Source organism: Talpa europaea, assembly GCF_964194135.1.
Source record: "Talpa europaea genome assembly, chromosome: 1".
NCBI lineage: Eukaryota > Metazoa > Chordata > Mammalia > Eulipotyphla > Talpidae > Talpa > Talpa europaea.
The window spans coordinates 95861796-95881848 of NC_140073.1; the positions used below are offsets into that span (position 1 = coordinate 95861796).

General features: G+C 33.1%; 1 protein-coding gene across 3 annotated transcripts in view; it reads left to right on the forward strand.

The window, feature by feature from the left end:
• The window catches only part of GALNT13 (polypeptide N-acetylgalactosaminyltransferase 13), a gene marked incomplete at its 3' end in the record, with an annotated part of 409461 nt that overhangs the window by 234660 nt on the left and 154748 nt on the right, over positions 1-20053 (forward strand). For all 3 annotated transcript variants that reach the window (XM_084243604.1, XM_084243602.1, XM_084243603.1), the window contains exon 6: positions 13552-13669. In XM_084243604.1, coding sequence (XP_084099730.1) covers positions 13552-13669 — 118 coding nt within the window. The remainder of the gene's footprint in view (positions 1-13551; positions 13670-20053) is intronic.

Below are 20053 nucleotides of genomic sequence, written 5' to 3' on the forward strand. Positions count from 1 at the left end.
GATTTTATTCCTGATACATTTTACATACTTTGATATTCCATTTTAGTAACACTTGTCTGATCTCATACATTTCTTTTTCCTTCGATTAGAAATTAACAATTCAGAAGAAGCTCAAATAAATGACATATTTTTAAAAATATTTATGTATACAGGAACTGGGGTACAGGCCAGAGGCAGATCGACCGAAGTACACTGCTGAAGGGAGCAACGGGCAAGACAGGAGAGGTCTGCTGAGCCATGTGCATTGCTCCCTGGCCAGCCGGGGGATCGAACTTGTGCTGCAGAGTCTGTGGATAGCTTTGTAGGTTGTGTCTTAACGCAACAGGGAGGTCCCTAAATGACATAATTAAGAACATCCTAGATTACAAATATTTTGCCTTTATTGTGAAAAAAAACATATAGAATGTTTACATATATTATTTCCTGTATCATATTGGTATGGTATAGAAGAAACATTGAAGTAGACTTTGGAGGATCTGAGTTTTATTTCCAGCTCCTGTACTTGGGAAATTACTCAATCTTCTCAACTATAAATACAAATTTATGGGCCTCCCCCTGTGGCGCAGGCGGTTAAGCGCTGCCCTGAGAAGCTGTTTGCAGCCTCGGCAGCACAGGCTCAGATCCCAGCTGGCCAGCGAGAATCCCATGTGACTCAGCAGACCTCTCCTGCCACACCTGCTGCTCCCCTCAGCATTGTATTTCTTCAGTCTGCTTGTTCTCTTCCCCACTCTGTCTCTGGTGATTCCTCTCACCGTCCCACGCCTCTGGCCTGTACCCCGGTTCTTGTATAAAAATAAATAAATAAATCTAAAAAAAAATATGAAATTATCCTTTCTTGTTTAACTTGTGCAGTAGCATAAAATAGCACATGAGAAATACATTTGAAAGGGGTTATTTCAATTTTATTTTTGATAATGTAAGAAACTTGTATGCATTAAAAATAAATGTGAAATGTATCTAAAGCCAGAAAACTCAGAAAACCAGTGATCCATCTCTTTCAGTATTTTGTTATATTGCCCTCCAAGTGCATTCCTCTTCAATTTAAAAGTTGATATATCATGAGTACTTTTCCATGACATCAAATTTTCACAAGTAAAGGTTATAGTACCCTCTAATATCTCAATTGCTTGACTGCTCCTCTATTTTTTATTGTCTAAAGTGAATTAACTGTTTATACTTTCTCCTACTTATATCTTCTGATCAGCAGTATTGTATATAATGTAGCATAATTAGATTAAACAATCAAACATTATGAAATTTGAGTTAATATTCTTGACAACTTCTGCCATTTTTTTCTCCCCCAAAATCATGACTGACTCCAATTTATTATCCCTCCAGTATGTATTATCAGTAAAAACACTTATTTTACTCAGTAAAATGTTATACAAAATAATTCAATATGGCATTATTACATAGCAACTAATTAAATATTTCTTAATTTTTATGTCTTAGTTTTTTCTCAATTCAATGGAATTATACTTCTAAATTGGAAGGAAAAAACAGACATAGACTCACAAATTACTTAAGACATTTCTTTGCAATAGGAGGTAGAAAAACAACAGTATAGGGAAGGTCAACTATGTGAGCAGAACAAAGATTTTAAAAGAGAGTACTGAACTTTGGAAGGTTTAACTATTTGACATCCTTGCCATTCCTGTTAAAAATACAACAAACATTTTCTTGAGTTCTTTTTTGTTTAGTTCACTGTTTATAGAGATGCAGCTGATTTTTGTTTATTGATTTTGTAACTTCCACTTAATTTTACTGATTCATTATTTCTAATATTTCTTAATAGTGGAGTCTTTAGGATGTACTATGTTTATTATCATATCATCTTCAAATAGTGATAGTTCTACTTTTCAGTTTGGGTTCCTTTTATATCTTTTTGTTTTGTCTGATTGCTCTAGGGAAGCCTTCTAGTGCTCCATTGACTAACAGTCACAAAAGTAAGTAAATAACTTGGGTTGTACTTCAGATTAAAAGAATAGCTTTCAGTTTTTTACCATTGTGTATGGTATTAGCCATCAGTTTGTCATATGTGGCCTGTATTATATTGACATATGCTCCTACTACTCCCAATTTTTGAGGGATTTTGTCATTACCTGATGTTGAATCATTTCAAATGTTTTCTTAGGATTTATTGATACGATCATGTGATATTTATCTTTCCTTTTGTTGATGTATTGATAGTAAATTACATTGCTTAATTTACAAATATTGAACCATCCTTGTATCCCTGAAAAAAATTTCACTTGTCCATGAGTATGATCATTTTAATGTATTGTTAAATTTGGATTGCAGACATTCTGTTGAGAAGTTTTTCATTTATGTTCACCAAGGTCATTGTTCAACAGTGGTTTTTTTCAAGATTTCCTTGTCTAGTTTTACTATAAAAGTAATGTTGGACTCACAAAATATGTTTAGAACCATTCCCTCTTTAGTTATTTTTGGAAGATTTTGAGAAGTTTTGATATTAGTTTATCTTGAAGATTTAGTGGAGCTTAATAGTTATACCATGTTGTCCTGGGCTTTTGATATTTTGGGAAATTTTTGATTCCTGTTTCAGTGTCCTTGCCTGTAATTTTAGATGTCCAAATTTTCTACTTCTTCCTAATTCACTCTTGGAAGGTTTTATGCTTCTGGAAATATGTCCCTTTCTTCTAGATTATGCAATTTATTATCCTTTATGGTACTTCTCAGATGTCTGTTGTAACTTCCCTTTCATTTCTGATTCAATTTTTGAGAGTTCTCTCCTTTTTTCTCCATGAGCCAAGCTAGAATTTTGCCTGTTTATTTTTTTCATAGAACTACCTTTTGGTTTAGCTGATACTTTATTATGGACTTTTTATTTCTATTTAATTTCTATTTTATTTCTATTTAATTTCTGTTTTACTTTAATTTTTATTATCTCCTTCCTTCTAGTGAGTTTTGGATGCATTTATTTTTCTGTCTCTGATTCTTTATAGTGCAAGATTACATTATTTATTTGCAGTATTTCTCTTATCTTGATTTAGGCTTTTATTGCTATATAAGTTCATCAATTTGCTACTTTTCTGTTTCCATAGATTATGATACTTTTGTCTTCCAATTACAATCATAGCAAAATGAAAAACCTTACCAAAAATGGCTAAAAACCAGTAGAAATAAAATTATGATATTATTGGGCCTCCCCTGGTGGTGCAGCAGTTGAGCGCTGTGCCGCCAAGCTGCCCGCAGCCTTTGCTGCACCGGTTCCATCCCCGGCCGCCTGAGAGAGTCCTACATGGCGTGCAGACCTCTCCTGCTGGTGCCCACTGCTCCCCTCAGCAGTGTATTTTGTCAGTCTGCCTGTTCTGTTCCCCGTTCTAGCTCTGGTGAATTCTCTTACCCTCCCGTGCTTCTGACTGTACCCAGAGCTTGTATAAATAAATAAATATTTTTTTAAAAAGTTATGATTTTATTAAAAGACAGAAGATGAAAATAGATTCCTGGCTCATAGACTAGAAGAGTTAGCAATGATAAAATGACCAAAGCAATATACAGGTTCAGATCAATCCATGTCAAAGATTTCATTGCATCCTTCAAAAAAATAGAATATTACTGATATTTTTTTTTTCATTTATTTTATTTTATTTTATATATTTTTTTTTATTTTTTTTTTATTTTTTATTTATTTATTTATTTATTTATTATTTTTTTATTTTTTTTTTATAAATTTTATTGTTATATTCCCCATACAATTGCAGCCCCCCATTCTGACCCCAATCCCTCCCCTCCCGCCCCCGCCCCCCTAAAAGTGTCTCTGGTTCATAGTTTTTTGTTGATTTTGATTTTCACTTTCTTATAGTTATTCATTTTCCTGGTCCCTTATTTAAGTTTTCTAGATTCCTGCTATGAGTGAGACCATCCGGTATTTTTCTTTTTCTTTTTGGCTTATTTCGCTGAGCATGATCCCTTCCAGCGCCATCCATGTTGCAGCAAATTGCATGTGTTTATCTTTTTTGAATGCTGAGTAATATTCCATGGTATATATGTACCACATCTTCTTGATCCAGTCATCTATTTTTGGGCATTTGGGTTGTTTCCAAAGCTTAGCTATTGTAAACAGTGCTGCTATAAACATAGGGGTGCAGGTGTTCTTTGGAATTGATGTTTCTGTGTCCTTTGGGTAAATACCTAGGAGTGGAATTGCTGGGTCATATGGAAGTTCTATGTTTAGTAGGTCCAGAAATCTCCACACAGCTTTCCACAGTGGTTGGACCAGTTTGCACTCCCACCAACAGTGCAGAAGAGTTCCTTTTTCTCCACACCCTCGCCAACATTTGTTGTTGCTAGTTTTTTTAATATGTGCCATTCTCACTGGTGTAAGATGGTATCTCATGGTAGTTTTGATTTGCATTTCCCTGATGACAAGTGATGTTGAACATTTTTTCATATGCCTGTTGGCCATTTGCATTTCCTCTTCAGAGAAGTTTCTTTTAAGCTCTTCTGCCCATTTTTTGACTGGATTATTTTCTTTGTTGTTGTTGAGTCTCATCAGCTCTTTGCAGATTTTTGTGATCAGTCCTTTATCATTAGTGTTGGGTGCAAAAATGTTCTCCCAGTTGGTGGGGTTTCTCTTTGTTTTTGTTATTGTCTCTTTTGCTGTGCAAAAGCTCTTTAATTTGATATAGTCCCAGCTGTTTATCTTTGCCTTCACTATCACTGCTTTGGGTGATGTGTCTGTAAAGATGTCTTTGATGTGCAAATCACGTAGTGTTTTGCCTATATTTCCTTCTATATATTTTATGGTTTCAGGTCTTATGTCTAGTTCTTTAATCCATTTTGAGTTGATTTTTGTGTATGGTGTGAGGTGGTGGTCAAGCTTCATTCTTTTGCATGTAGCGACCCAGTTTTCCCAGCACCATTTATTGAACAAACTTTCTTTGCTCCAATGCATAGTCTTTGCTCCTTTGTCAAAGATTAGTTGACCATAAATCTGTGGGTTTATTTCTGGATTTTCTATTCGATTCCATTGGTCTGTATGTCTGTTCTTGTTCCAATACCATGCAGTTTTGATGATTATGGCTTTGTAGTATAGTTTGAAGTCTGGGAGTCTGATGCCTCCATTCCCTTCTTTTTTTTTCATGGAACCACAGAAGACCCCAAATAGCTAAAGCAGTCTTGACTCAAATAGAATGGAGGCATCATACTTACTCCCTGACTTCTGACTATACCACAAAGCTTTTGAAATCAAAACAGTTTGGTATTGAAATAAAAACAGATACAAAGACCAATGGAGTAGAACTAAGAGTCCAAAAATAAAGCAGCACTTACATGGATAGTGATTTTATGACCAAGCACCAAGAGTATACAATGGAGAAATGATAGACTCTTCAACAATTGGTGGTGAGAAAACTAGACAGCCATATACAAAAGAATGCAACTAGACCACTGTCTCACACTGTATGCAAAAATTAACTCATTAAAGATTGGATATAAGATCTAAAACCATAAAATACATAGAAAAAAAATAGGCAAAGCTCTCCATGACATTAGCCTTAGTGATATGTCTGGGAACTCTTCTCTTTCAGCAAGGGAAACAAAAACAAAAGTTAAAAAAATGTGATTATAGAAAACTAAAAAGTCTCTGCCTAGCAAAAGAAACTATCATTAACCCATAAGACACCCTACTTAGGGAGTGATGATTTTATTTTTATGTAGAATATAAAGAAATAAAACATAAGAACAGAGAAAGCTACTACAAACATATACTAAAAATCTAAATATAGTGTTAAAGCTTCTAGAGGGGTATGTGGTCTGTGAAACACACAGAAACATAGTAGGGAAGGAGCCCAGTGGATTATTGGTGCTTTGGTGGTGGGTGTAATGTGGTAACACATATCTGAAGAGGTGTGACCTATACCCATGAATCTTATACATGATTATAAACCAATGTGACTTCAATTAAAAGTAATACAATTTTAAAATATAGCATCAAACATTGATTTTGAGAGAACAACTATCCTGCCTTAGTTGAAATCTGTGACCTATATTCTTTGTAGAAAATTTCACATATTATATTACTGACTAGTGGTTGGTTTAGGGAATAACTTACAATGTTTTATTAACAGTTTCTTGATATGAGATTAAAATGGGTAGTTCAGTAAGATTTAAATGTGATGAATTAAATATAAGATTTGTAAACTGAGGGCCTCCCTGGTGGCTCAAGGGGTTAAGCATCAGCACTATGTTGCAATCTGCAGCTACTGCAGCATGAGTTCGATCCCCAGCCAGAGAGATGACCCACATGGCGCAGCAGACCTCTCCTGTCTTGCCCACTGCTCCCCTCAACAGTGTTATTTCAGAGTAGATCTGCCTGTTCTGCTCCCCACTCTGTCTCTGATGAATCCTCTCACTCCCCACACCGCTAGCCGACACCCTAGGTCTTGTATGCATAAATAAATCTTTTTAAAAAAATTGTAAAGAGTAATTTTATGATATTAATCAAAGAATTTTAAAACATCTGTCTCTAATTAGCCCCATTATTTCTTTCCACCCCTCTTAAACAAGAAATGAAAGTGAAAGGAAATATTAAAATTTGTATTAACTAATATACCTTCTCTTAGAAACTTAGGGTTTAATCAGGTTGTGAGTATTATAGAAGGATTAAGGAAAATATAACTATTCCTTTAAAAAAAAAGGTCTTTAAAGGTATTTGATTCTAATACTTATAGGTGAATGAGTTATTTGGCAGAAAAAACTCATCAGTAGCCCATGCTAGGCAGAACTTCAAGTTTTCTTTACCCTATAAAAAAGTAGCCTTGAAACTATATGTGTCTTATAGACTCTGTAAGCTTTGCTGCTTAGAGCATAAGCCAGCATAAATTGTTAAATTAACTGTTTTTATCTACAGAAAACTGCATGTTCTTACTCAAATACATGTTCAAATAAATGTCATAATGCACAATATTCCATTAAACTTCCTATTTTTCTGCAGAAATCTTTATCACATTTGAATATTTAGCATAAAATATTTGAATAAAATTTTGAATATTTGAATAAAAGCATTTATGACTTTGCTTTCTTTCTCTTCTCCTTTCTATTGGGAATAGTGGATTATAAAAAGGAAGAAAGGAGAGAACCTCACAGCATCCAATTCTCCTTAGGTTTCTAAACCTCAAAATGGTAACCAAATACAGCTATTATAGTTTGACTTTAAAAATCAAAATTATGTGAACATATGAGTTATTCATGATTCAGATTATATGAATAATCAAATATGTATGTCTATCACTTACACTTGTAATATAATACATGAGAAATATTATTAATATAGAGCTAAACAATAACACTTAAATATTGTGATATTTGACCATTGCAAATAAGAACCTAAAGCTGAGCTTCACTGTCTCAAATCTTTATATTTTTTTCACTAGCAAACTTAGGTTTTTGCCAAGCAATGCTACATAAAATCCTGATGTATAAAAAAGCAAAATTAGTGAGAAGAAATGTTTTCATAATTTTATATTGTTTTAAGAATAGTGCTAATAGTCACAGGAAAATGTGTTGCAGAAACTTCAAGGCGAAGGGAAGAGAAGAAACAGGAGTGGAGAGTGTGGAGGGAAAGGAAATAAGAGAGTTTCAAAATATGAAAGAAAGTGGTAGCAGTGAGGGAGTTGTTTTCTTTCTTTTTTTTTTTAACTAGGCTGACTAAATACTTTAGATCATTGAATAACTAATTTAATACATTGCCACAATATTTGATTGACCAAATCTGCAAGAATTTTAAATCTTTAAAATATTACAATTCTATTAAAATTAGTTGAACTCTGAGTATAAAAAAAGATTATTATAATCTTGGCAATATATATGTTCCTCTTATTAAATTAATATATAAAATATGTAATATTTGCTTTGTGCTGTTGCTAGTCTGTGCATCAACATGTAGTATATTCCCATTTTATAGATGATAAACTTGAGACATAGAGTTTGAGTGCCTGAAGATTACACTGTGGGATTCAGTTTTGAACCAAATCAATCTAGATACAAAGCCATCCTCCTAAAACTAAACTTGGTTGCTTCTTAGATTTTCTTTACTGTTATGTGCTTTTCACACACATGATGGTTATCATGGTGAGAAATACAGAACATATTATCTTCTTAATGAAAATGATGGCACTGCATTTTAGCATTTTGGAAAGATCAAATGCATGCCAATAAATTTATTTTGATTTACCAGCATCTGGTGAAAGTGCATCAGTATTTCTGCATGTCGATTGTTTACTTTTGGGGAATCTTTTACTATGCTTCATGGTCCCAAAGCATTATACCCTTAATTCTAAAATACTATCAAGTTCAATCTCCCAAACTCCTCCTAGATGATAAGGCCTTTAAAATCCAGGACCCAGAGAAAGTATCTTTGTTAGTCATTAATAGCAGCTGTGAGCAATTTTATTTTGTAATTTAGAAATAAAATTATAGCTGATTTTAGTTAAATTTTTTATTAATATACATTTTTTATTTATATCTTTTACATCATTGTATTCCCCATAAAATTCCCACCACCAATTCACCAGTGAACCATCACCATAGTCCCTTGTGTTCTTCTCTCCCATTTTGATCTCTTTTCCTCCCTCTCCCTCACAGAATGTCTCTGATTTATGGTTGCCTGCTAATTTTGCTGTGTTGTTATTATTATTGTTATTATTGTTGTGTTGTTATTTTTTCCTGATCCCTTATTTGGTTCCCCTATTTTCTTCCTATATTTTTCTTTTTCCTTCTGGCTTATTTCACTCATCATGATCCCTTCTAGCTCCATCCATGTTGCTGTGAATTGGCATGTTTATCTTTTTTGATTGCTGAATAGTATTCCATTGTGTACATTTACCACATTTTCTTGATGCAGTCATCTAATTTTGGATATTTTGGTTGTTTCCATATCTTACTGTAAATAGTACTGTAGTAAACATAGGGGTGCAGGATAGTTGATTTTAACTCAGTTTGTTTTGTGGCCATGGGGGTACATTGTTCATTTGTTGATTTCATTTATTCAATAAACATCTAATCATCCAATAAAATTAAACCTATATTTTGGGCATACTTATAGAAGTGGTAAAATGTAGATAGAAATAAATATAGTACTCAGTAAGAGATCACAAGTGCCTTGAAAGAACAGAAATAGAAGACTATAGAACATGGGAGAAGAGAAGGAGAAAATTGCACAAGGCTGAGGGAGGAAGGTCGCACTGAAGCAGACTGCATAGAATATAAGGTCTGTGTAGTGACCTAAAAATGTAGCAGGTTTGAACTTATTGAACTTAAGTCCAATTTTTATAGAGATCTAAGTGACAAATTGATGTGATTAAATATATTAATGTGGGAAATTGTGAAACCTTTATTAGTAGCAGTTAAACACTTTAAATACAGTGAAATAATTAAAAGGAGTAGAGGAACTCCTTGGATGATTCCAGATGACTGATACTAGAATGAGAAACTGGAATTTGTTCTTTAAAATAGGTTTTGAATAGCCAGTTAACCTTTTTAGAGGAGCAGGTTTTGATTTTAAGAAATAGATCTGGTTGTGGTTTATAGACTATATTTTAGAGGCAGCAGATTCTAGAAGCAAGAGGATTCCAGTAACAAATGGTTAAACATAAGGGTAAAATCACATAGCGATCATAAACAGAAGATTGATAAAAGTCACAAATGCTTCGAAAAACAAGAGTTATTTGGGAAATGGTTGAATGGGTGTAAGAAGAAAGATGGTTTTATCATTTTATTTTACTACTCTGAAATGAGCTACAAAGGCAATGTGGATGTTTAAAGTGAGGAAAATATGAAAGAAGTAGTAAATGCTAGGTTTCTGTGTTATAGTAAGCAGGCAGGTGGATCTCATTTTTAAATAAAAAAATCTCATGAATAATTAGAAAAGCATAAACAATGCAATGAGGAAAGAAATGAGAAAGGAAATCACAGTAGCAGTCAGCCTCATAGAGATGGACAGTTAAAGGCATATGATGAGTGAGTTCAGATAGATTAGAGCCAGAGAAAAGTGCCACTGAGAGAACCTTAAGATGACTACATTTCGGGACAAAAGAAGATAAGTATTAAGTGCACAGTTCTGCAAAACAATGTTATGGTCATATATTGTATTCATATAACAGATGTGAAACTAAGAACTTGATAAAGATCTGACAGCCGCAAGAGAAGGAACAAAATAAGAATCATAAAATGAATAGTGTAATTGGTAGAAGGAAAGATTTCTGTGAAACAACACAATGGGAATAAGAGTAAAAAGAATTTCAAGCTGGGAAGCTCATAAATTGTATTTTTTTTAAGAAGTTAAGGAAAAGCTATTGAAGTTCAGAATCAATGGGACCCTTTCAGAAAGAAGTGATTGCAGAGGTGGGAACAAAATCCAGATTGTTGTTAGAAGGTCAAGAGGAGTTGAGGGAGTACATGAAACAGGAAATATATGTCCCTAGTTTGAGTAGTGAGATGGAGTGAAGCTGCACTATAACTTAGAATAGAACTTAATGAAACAGTTTAGTAAGCTCAAGGGAACAATCTAGAAATCAGAGGCATAAAACATAAATGTAATATAGTCAATGAGCAAGAGGCTAAAAGAGTAGTCAGAATAGAAGTGCGAGGGCAAAAGAGTGACACTAGCCCACAATAAGAGGAAAGGACATATTATTTTCTCTAAGGAATGAAAGGCTATTAGTAGACATCTGCACATATTGAGGTGCCAATTAAGGGAGTTTAGATTTCATGAATGAGGGAATTTAGATTTTATACATTTCCTTCATCTTAGAAGAGTTGAAAACTTTGTAAAAGATTCAGTTTAAAAAGAAACAGGTGAATAAATGTAAGAAAAGGATTATTAGCTACTTTGGACTAAGCAGAATCAGTAGCAGAGACTGCAGTATATACTCAGTTGAGCTCATGTTTTCAATGATTCTGTGGGTCTTAGGAACAGAAATGGATGAAGCAAGGGTAAGTTTACACAAGTAATGACATTTTTCAAAAAGAAAACTGTAATTATGTAAGGCTAAAGAACTTAGGATGTTAAACTAGTTTTTTACTGACTTGGCAGAACCTTGAAGAGGGGATAGGAGGAGGGAAACAAATAGGAAAAAAATGATGATCATGTGAGAATATGAGATAGCTTAGGAACCATAACATCCATGAAGGATAAAAAACAGCTTCAATAGGATTAAAATTGGAGAGGCTGTAAAATGGAAAGTTGTGTTCAGAGCAGCAAAATTTCAGATTTCAACACCTCTGATACGAAATAATTTCAAATTATCCTGAATTCCACAATGAGAGTTTGTGTATGGAGAGCTACAATTAATCTGAAGCACATTCAAGACTTTTATTTGAATGATTAACATCAACAACAAAGCTCTATCTCCCAATCTTATTAACTATTTACTATGTGAAGGACACTGTGCTAAGTACTTAAGCTTCTATTAACTCAATTTGTCTTCACCGATTTGTGTTGTAGGTAATGCTCATGGCCAATGGCTGATTGTTTGTTCCCCAGTAGAACTGATTGAATTGGTTGGTGGTTTGACATTGTATAGACACAACCTCACAAAGCAAATGATCTCAGCTAATTCAACTATAATCAAGGTCTTTAATTTTCTGGGTACCCTAAACACTTTAAGTCCTCACAGACTTATTGAAATAGTTCTTTAGGGAGATTAGAGAGCAGTTAACATAGAACAGGACATGTTGCATAATGCTCGCTATAACTGATATTATTTATGGCACAGGCTCCAGACTGAGAAAACCTCTGAAATTTCAAATACAAAGAAATCTCTCTAGGAGCATCTATTTCAGAAAATAGAGTATTTTTTGAGAAATTATAATTTTATTTTATTTTACTTGCACACTTTGTCAAGCTTAAATGAAACATGTGAAACATTCTTATGATTAAGCATATAATCTATTTTACATTTCTTACATATTTATAGGGATTGTGATCAACTGCAAGATGAATTTCAATATGTGTGTTTAAGTTAAACGCATTAGTATTTTATTAGAAGAGAGGTGGATAGGCATTTTGACATGATCATTAAAAAAACATTACTTAACATTCGTAAGCACTTGTTTGCATTCTGATAGGATAATTGCAGCAATTTCTGTTCATCATTTCATTAAATAGGCTATCCGGCATTGTAATACCTTATATATTTATTGTCAGGGTTCTAAAACTCCAATCAGGTGAGGGTCGTGGATACTCCGTAATTACCATCTGTTTAGCTTTGTTAGTGTTTCTCATTATAACTCAGAAGGTCAATGATACCGTTCATGATAGGAACCCAGCAAGACTGAAGTAATAAAACAGCTCTGAGACTAAGCAAGGCTCTGATACTCCAACTGATGGACAGTTAATTACCTGAGTATAAAACAGTGAGAGCATTGGGAGAAATTGAGAACTTTGCAATATGGTAGCTATCCAAGTAGAATATTATTTGGTGGTTTTTCAAATGAACTGTATTTTTCAATTAGAAGACATGAGCATATTCTGTGGCAGGAGAAATAATTTTGGGAAAAGCAAAACATTTTTCTCAGTCTCAGACTACATGGATTAGCATTCAAAATCTAAGTTACTAAATCAGTGGTTTCACTCCTTTAGCAGCATATTAGAATTATCTGGGAACTTGACATAGTACCAAAGGTTTGGCCCTCCCCAGGCCAATTAAATCTGAATCAGCAGAGAGTGGTATCCAAACATTCAAAAATAATCATTGCCAGCACAGATAGGTCTCTTAGTCTTAATTTGTATAGTTTATTTGGAAAGATTTGTGTAGTTCACAGTAACCACTGGTTTTCATTTTTTAAAAATAACAAATAGTCATTTCAACATTTAACTTCTTTCTTCTCTAGAGACTTTCAAGTGTAAAAACTAAAAGGAACTTATTCCTAGAAGAAAATTTTAGAATCTGTCATAAAGCCTTCTGAATACCTGAAGAACATATGGAGTTATTTACCTATTGGGGTATATGATTCATTGTATCAATTTAATTAGGTAAAGAGAAGAATAAACAATTAGATGAAAAGCTTCTATGTTAAAAATGTATGTTGTCATTAGACATATGTTGCTTATATTTTATAGTATTTAATATTTTTCCTATTTAGGCTATATGTTTTTCCATAGAGAAATCATGTGTACAGATTTCTAGAATTCACATGAAAATGATTAGTAAGTAGGTGAAAAGCAATCAAAACTGGTAATTTCATGACCAGTGCTAGAGGCAGTGCTAGAGGCACTAATGTTACTAAGCCTTCTAGAAACAATATGAATAACCGATCTTACATGGCAAATAGTCTTCCATCATATTTATTTAATCAGATATAGGAAAAACATAGATTAAGTTTAGCTTTTTAAAGAAAATGTGAAATAAAAAATGCTACTTACTAAGTTTAAAACCTCTTTCACCTTGTCTTTCTGTTTTAAGTTAAGATTTTTGAATACTACTTTTTTAAATTTAAAATGTCTCTAAAATATTTGCTACAGTTTCATTAAATTCCACACATTGTGTTCAAAAGATATATTTTTCTTTTTTGTTTTTTTTCAACTAGGACCCCTACTATGGCTGGTGGCCTATTTTCTATTGACAGAAACTACTTTGAAGAGATAGGAACTTACGATGCAGGAATGGATATCTGGGGTGGAGAGAATCTTGAAATGTCTTTTAGGGTAATTGCATCTTACTTTATTTTTTGACGTTGAACATACTATGCTGTATTATGTACATATAGACCTAGTAATTTAATGCCAAAACTTTTCTGTGAAGTGATGCAAAATACTGAGTAGTTGGGCATTTAATACTTAATTGAAATAGAAGCTTTGCTAGATTTCTTTGCATGCAATATTTATTGTTAAACGGGAAATATTGGTATTTTTGAAAAAGTTTTCAAAGTGAGTCTTTTGTTCATACTGCAGACATTAGAGCTTTGAGTTTTTAAAATTAAAAAAGGGGTTTATTTTTAAAATAACGCATTACCTTAAACAATCACTTTGTGCTTTTAACTGAAACCTGGAAGTGTTTATGTTATCTGAATTTGCCAGTGCTGCCTAAGGTTATTTTCAAATAACTTCAAGATTAAACTGTGGTCAGAGGAATTCTGATAATTCTGCAAGCAGTTTGACTTTTTTCACTATCATAGACATTATTGTTTGATGAATCAGTTGTTTGAATAATGCAAGTTCACATATTGATGGCCTTCCTTGTAAATAAAATCGATCCCTCATATATGTTACTAAGAAGCATATAAATAATTTTAATATTTTATTATTCTCAGAAATTTAAAATATGGACACATTAATGTGCTTTCATGCTAAGAAATTATGGTGGTATTTTTTTTTGTTCAAACTATATATTATCATTTTAAATGAATTAATTTCATAATGCTACTGTTTTTCTTTTTCTCTTCCTGAAATTTAACTTGAAATAATCAAAGAACTCTATTATTTTTGAAAAGTATTTGTACAATAGGATTATTAGAGTTTGGATATTTTCATTTGTAAAGTTCAAGCGTTATGACTTTTAATTTCTCATTTGGCAAGTAAGGTTTGCTTTTCACTAACATTGCATAAATATATCAGATATTATATAAGAAAATCACAAAATTTCAGAATAAGAATTACTTTGAGTTTACATAATGTGGAATTTGGTGGTTCTTGGTTAATCTGAATTATTTTAGCAGCATTAGAGTAGAGTTGTAATACAATTAATTGTTTTGCTTAATAGCCTTCCTTAGTGCTTGATATGTGAGAACATCATTAGCTAATGAAATTTTCTTCCTACTAACTTGTTTGTATATTTATAGTTTGATGGAATTTACGCCGAAAACATGGTACCATACTCAGTAAACATCTGGCCATCAGGTAGATCATACATATTTACACAACTTAGGTGGTTGTTGTAGTTCTCAAAGTGAAAAAATAGAGATGACATTTGGGAAAATATTAAAAAAGAAGGAATGAAGGCAAGTAGGGAGGAAGGGAAGAAGTAAGTACAGTATATTCAAAACCTTAAAAAGATTATTTTTACCCTTAGATGTAATGATGAGCATATTTACACATTCACTTACCAATATCCCTTGGATGCTGTGGTTTGATATACCTGAGGGAAAAAAATCAGCATAACAATATTGCTATTATCTGTGACCCTATTATCCACTTTTTCCTTCTTTCCTAAGATTCTTATTCACCTAATTAAATTAGTTATCTGCCAACAGATAACTCACATCATGTAGTTCCCAGATAGGATGTTCTTTACCTGAGTGATTGAAAGTTGTGTTAGGGAAGACTTTAGTAGAATGATATGATAAACTAGAAGAAGGTGAGCAGGAAATGTGGCCATAAAAATGATCACAACTCTGCAAAATGACTTGGAAGGTTTTCCATGATGGGTGGTTTGGTAGTTTTAAGAAATAAAGTACTCCTAAGTGACTGTTTTTCAAATGTTTTAAAGCTATCTTTAATCTCTATATGCTTTCAGTAAAAACAAAACATGTTTTTAATTTTATTAGACTCTTTATATTCATCTGTTGCTTTCCTTTCCATGACATGAATATGTTTGCTTAGTAATCAGTACTCTAATTGAGGAAGATATTTAGTGTGGTAGATAATACACATCTAATAGCAGTGAGACTATGTACATGTAAATTCTGAAACTCTTGAAAACTTAGTCTCAGATATTGTTCTCCATTCTATTATACATAAATATAATATAAATCCTAAGAACACGGTCTAAACTTAAATGATAACTTCTTATTTATTGAGTTCCTACTCAATAGGAGTGTGGGAGATACAGTAGTGAACAAAACAGATAAAACTGTGTCTACATAGAACTTATTTTTAATGAAGGAAACAGATACTAGAAAAAAATACATATATACTAGACAAATAAAATATATTAATATATTAGTGATAAGTGTTAAGAAGAAAAGGGAAGATGTTTATGAACTATTAGATGTTGGGGAGTGGTAGCATTGAAATTTTAGATAGGAAGAAATCAGAGATGACTATTCATATAAAATAATTAATCACATGATGACACCCATATAGATTTACTAATGAAAGCACCATCTACTTTACAATTAAGCCAATCCTGACCCTCTTGAGCATCGCATACTAACTGCCTTTCTACTAATTATCTAGCCTTAGCCATACATAATCAAATAAGAGCATGTATATGAAAAAACCCTTTATAACTAGAATATGCAATACAAATAGAGTAAAACTGCTCTATTAGTCAAAACTCCCTTGCTCAAAATATAGATTACTTTTTAGAAAATAAAGAAATGTTTTCTTCCTATACTGTAACATCCTTCGAAATAACTAACATCCTAGAATATAAAATTTTTACTTATAAAGAAATTTAAAAATAACAACTGATTGTTAAAGAAGTATATTTTGACTTGGCTTAGCAAGTACTGGATTAATGCATGCACACACAAACTTGATTCAGTAAAAAGTAGATGAAATATATGAAATAAGAGTTTCAAGATATTGGCATTTAAGAGGTGAGAAATAAGCAAGATCCTATAATTGCTTCCACATATTGTCTTGAGGAAGTGTCTAAACTTCATCAACAGAAGGAGGAGCCATGGAGGCATAGGGGAGTTCCTGAGTTGAGGAGATAGAGCTCAGTATTTGAAGAGAGCAGGGCAGTTAGAGTTTGATGGGAAGCATTCTGGAGAGGAGAGAGCTGCCACAGAGAACTCAGGGAATATTGAGCATTGAGCAGCGTGTGTGTGTGTGCTGTATGTGTATGTATGTAATCATGTATATGTATATCTATATGTATATGTGTGAGTGTGTATGAAAGATTAAAAATGACCCAGCGTCCAGAAAATAATCATCGGGAAGATTAGAATTCTCATTGCCTTATGAGCAGGAATAGTGCCTGTACTTTCCAGTCAGAGTAATTTGTGGCATTTGGTAGAGTAAATATTGGGAAACGACATAATATACTTCTAAATAGCCCATGGATCAAGGAAGTCAAAAGTGATATTAGGGCTTCCCTGGTGGTGCAAGGGGTTAAGCATCAGCACTATGAAGCATTCCACAGCCTCTGTAGCACGAGTTCGATCCCCAGCCAGGGAGCTGCCCACATGGCACAGCACACCTCTCCTGTCTCGCCCGTTGCTCCCCTCAGCAGTGTATTTCAGTAGATCTGCTTCTTCTGTAGAGCTGTTCCCCACTCTGTCTCTGGTGAAACCTCTCACCCCCCAAACCTTTGGTCTGTACCCCAGTTCTTATATACATAAATAAATAAATCTTTAAAAAAAGTGATGTTAACATTTTCTTAAACTAAATGAAAATGAAAATACAGCATATCAAAGTTTTTGGTGCCACTAAAGCAATACTTAAGGGGAATTTATTGAAATAAGAAAATATATAAAATAAGAAAACAAGAAAGATTTAAAATCAATGAATTCAGCTTCTACCTTCTGGAGCCAAAACAAAGGAGGAGAGTGAATTTAAAATATATAAGAAAAAAGAAGTAATTAAAATGGAAGCATAAATTATGAAATGTAAAAGAGGAAACATTTATATAAAAACAATGAAACCCAAAGCTGTTTCCTTGAGATCAATAAAGCAGATAAATTTCTTACCAAATATAATAGGAAAAATAGACACAAATTACCAATGCTGGAATTGAGAAAGGTATCAATATTATGGGTTCTACAGACATCTGAAGAGATATAAAGTAGTATTATTAACAGCCCTTTGACAATAAATTTGACAACATTGATAAAATAGACAGCTTTCTTAAAAGACACACACTATCAAAACTCATAAGAGGAAATAGATCAACCAAATAGCCCTAGTAAAGAAATTAAAGTTGTAGTTTAAAAAATAGATTTCACTAGGGAAATGCTGGCGGATTTTATTATATGTTTTGCATAGAAATAAGGTCAATTCTATACAAACTTCCAGAAAATTGAGGAGAAATCACCTCCTACGAGGTCAGCATTACTTAAGTAGCAAAATTGAAAGAGGCATTACTAGACTAAAAACCTACAATACAATGCACCTTATAAACATGGATAGAAACATTCTAAGTAAAAGTTTAGCAAATCTGATCTTCTGAATATATAAAGTACTATACATTCCTGAAGTTCATCCCAACAATGGAAGATTGAGTTAACATATAAAATCAATCCATATAATTCACCATCTTAAAAGCCAAAAGAAAGTCAAATAATCATCTAAATATATGCACAAAGTACTTGAAAAAAACCACATTAAGACCAAAAAAAAGGAAGAAAAACAGATAAAATTAATTATAAAAAGCAATTTCCTGAACCTAATAAAGGGCCTTGTGTATCAAAATCTACAGAATGGGCTTCCATGGTGGCACAAGGGATTAAGTCTCAGCACTATGAAGCTATCAGCAACCACTGCAGCACGAGTTAGATCCCCGGCCAGGGAGCTACCCACATGGCCCAGAAGACCTCTCCTGCCTCACCCACTGCTCCCCTCCACAGTGTATTTCAGTAGATCTGCCTGTTCTGCTCCCCACTCTGTCTCCGGTGAATCCTCTCACCCCCCTCACCCCATGCCTCTGACCCACAATGCAGTTCTTGCATGCATAAATAAAAATAAATCTTTTTAAAAATAAGTAAATGCACAAAACACTATTCAAATGTGGAGGAAAGATGATATTTTTCAATAAATAATGCTGGAACAACTGGATATCCATGTAGACAATTTTATCTTAAAACTATACTTCACACTAAATAAAATTCTACTTCAAAATGTAAACTTCTAAAATAAACATGAGAAAAATGTTTATGACCTTTCACTAGATAACACATAAAAGTACAAATTGATAAACTGGACTTCATCAAAATGAAGAACTTTTGTTCCTCAGATCCACAATTAAGAGAATGAAAATCACTGAAAAGAAGAAATTGTTAGCAAATAATATATCTGATAATGTATCTGGAAAAAGAAAAGACTTAAAATTCAGTGAGAAGAAAACAATCAAACCAACAAAAAATGACTCAAACATATGAATGGACACTTCACTAAGAAAGGCCAATGTTAATAATTATTTTAGCAAACCTCTCTGGTTACCTATTTTTTTTTTATTACCTTTTTGAAAACTTGATTCATGCAAATCTGTCCACAGCCTCTGCAGTGCCTGTTCTATCCCCGCTGGCCACGGGGCAACCCACATGGCGCGGCAGACCTCTCCTGTCTCACCCACTGCTCTCCTCAGCACAGTATTTCAGTCAGTCTGCCTGTTTTGTTCCCCACTCTGTTTCTGGTGAATCCTCTCACCCTCCTGCACATCTGGCCTCTACCCCAGTTCTTGTATAAATAGAATCTTTTTTAAAAAAAAGGCCTTAACAAGAGAAAACCCTTGGTGAATTAGTTATTAGAGATATCCAATTAAAACCATAATGAGGTAACACTTCACATAGAATTGCTGAAATTGAAAAGCACCATGTTAGTGAGGATGTAGAACTAATCTACATACTTTGTATATGTATTATATTGTATTTATTTATTCAAGGGAAAGAAAAGCATATATACATACAGACATGTTAATAGCACCTTTATTTACCAAAGACACAGACAAAGCAGATATCCGTGAGAGAGTGAATAATCTGGTTTATTCGTACATAGCATGTTACTTAGATATTGGAATGAACTATCACTATCCCCTTACCACTGTGAATATTGAAACAATTAAAATAGTGAAATAAGCCAGACAATAACATTACATACAGTATGACTCCATTTATATAAGATATTAATAAATGCAAGCTAATTATTAATGACAGAAAACAGATAAGTTGTCTAGGAATAGTGAATTAAGGTGGGAGAGGACAATTGGAGGAAGAGATTACAAAGAGTCATGTAAAAACTTTTGGAGGCAATGCCAAAACTTATTTAATGGAACAATATGAATTGTTCAATTGAATGAACAATACATGAAGTTCAGTGTGTGTTAACTGTACATCCTCAAAAATGTTAAAATATTTTAACAAACACATATACTCGACAGGCATCCTCCAAAGATACAAAATGAAGAGAAAATATAAATGATAATATCTA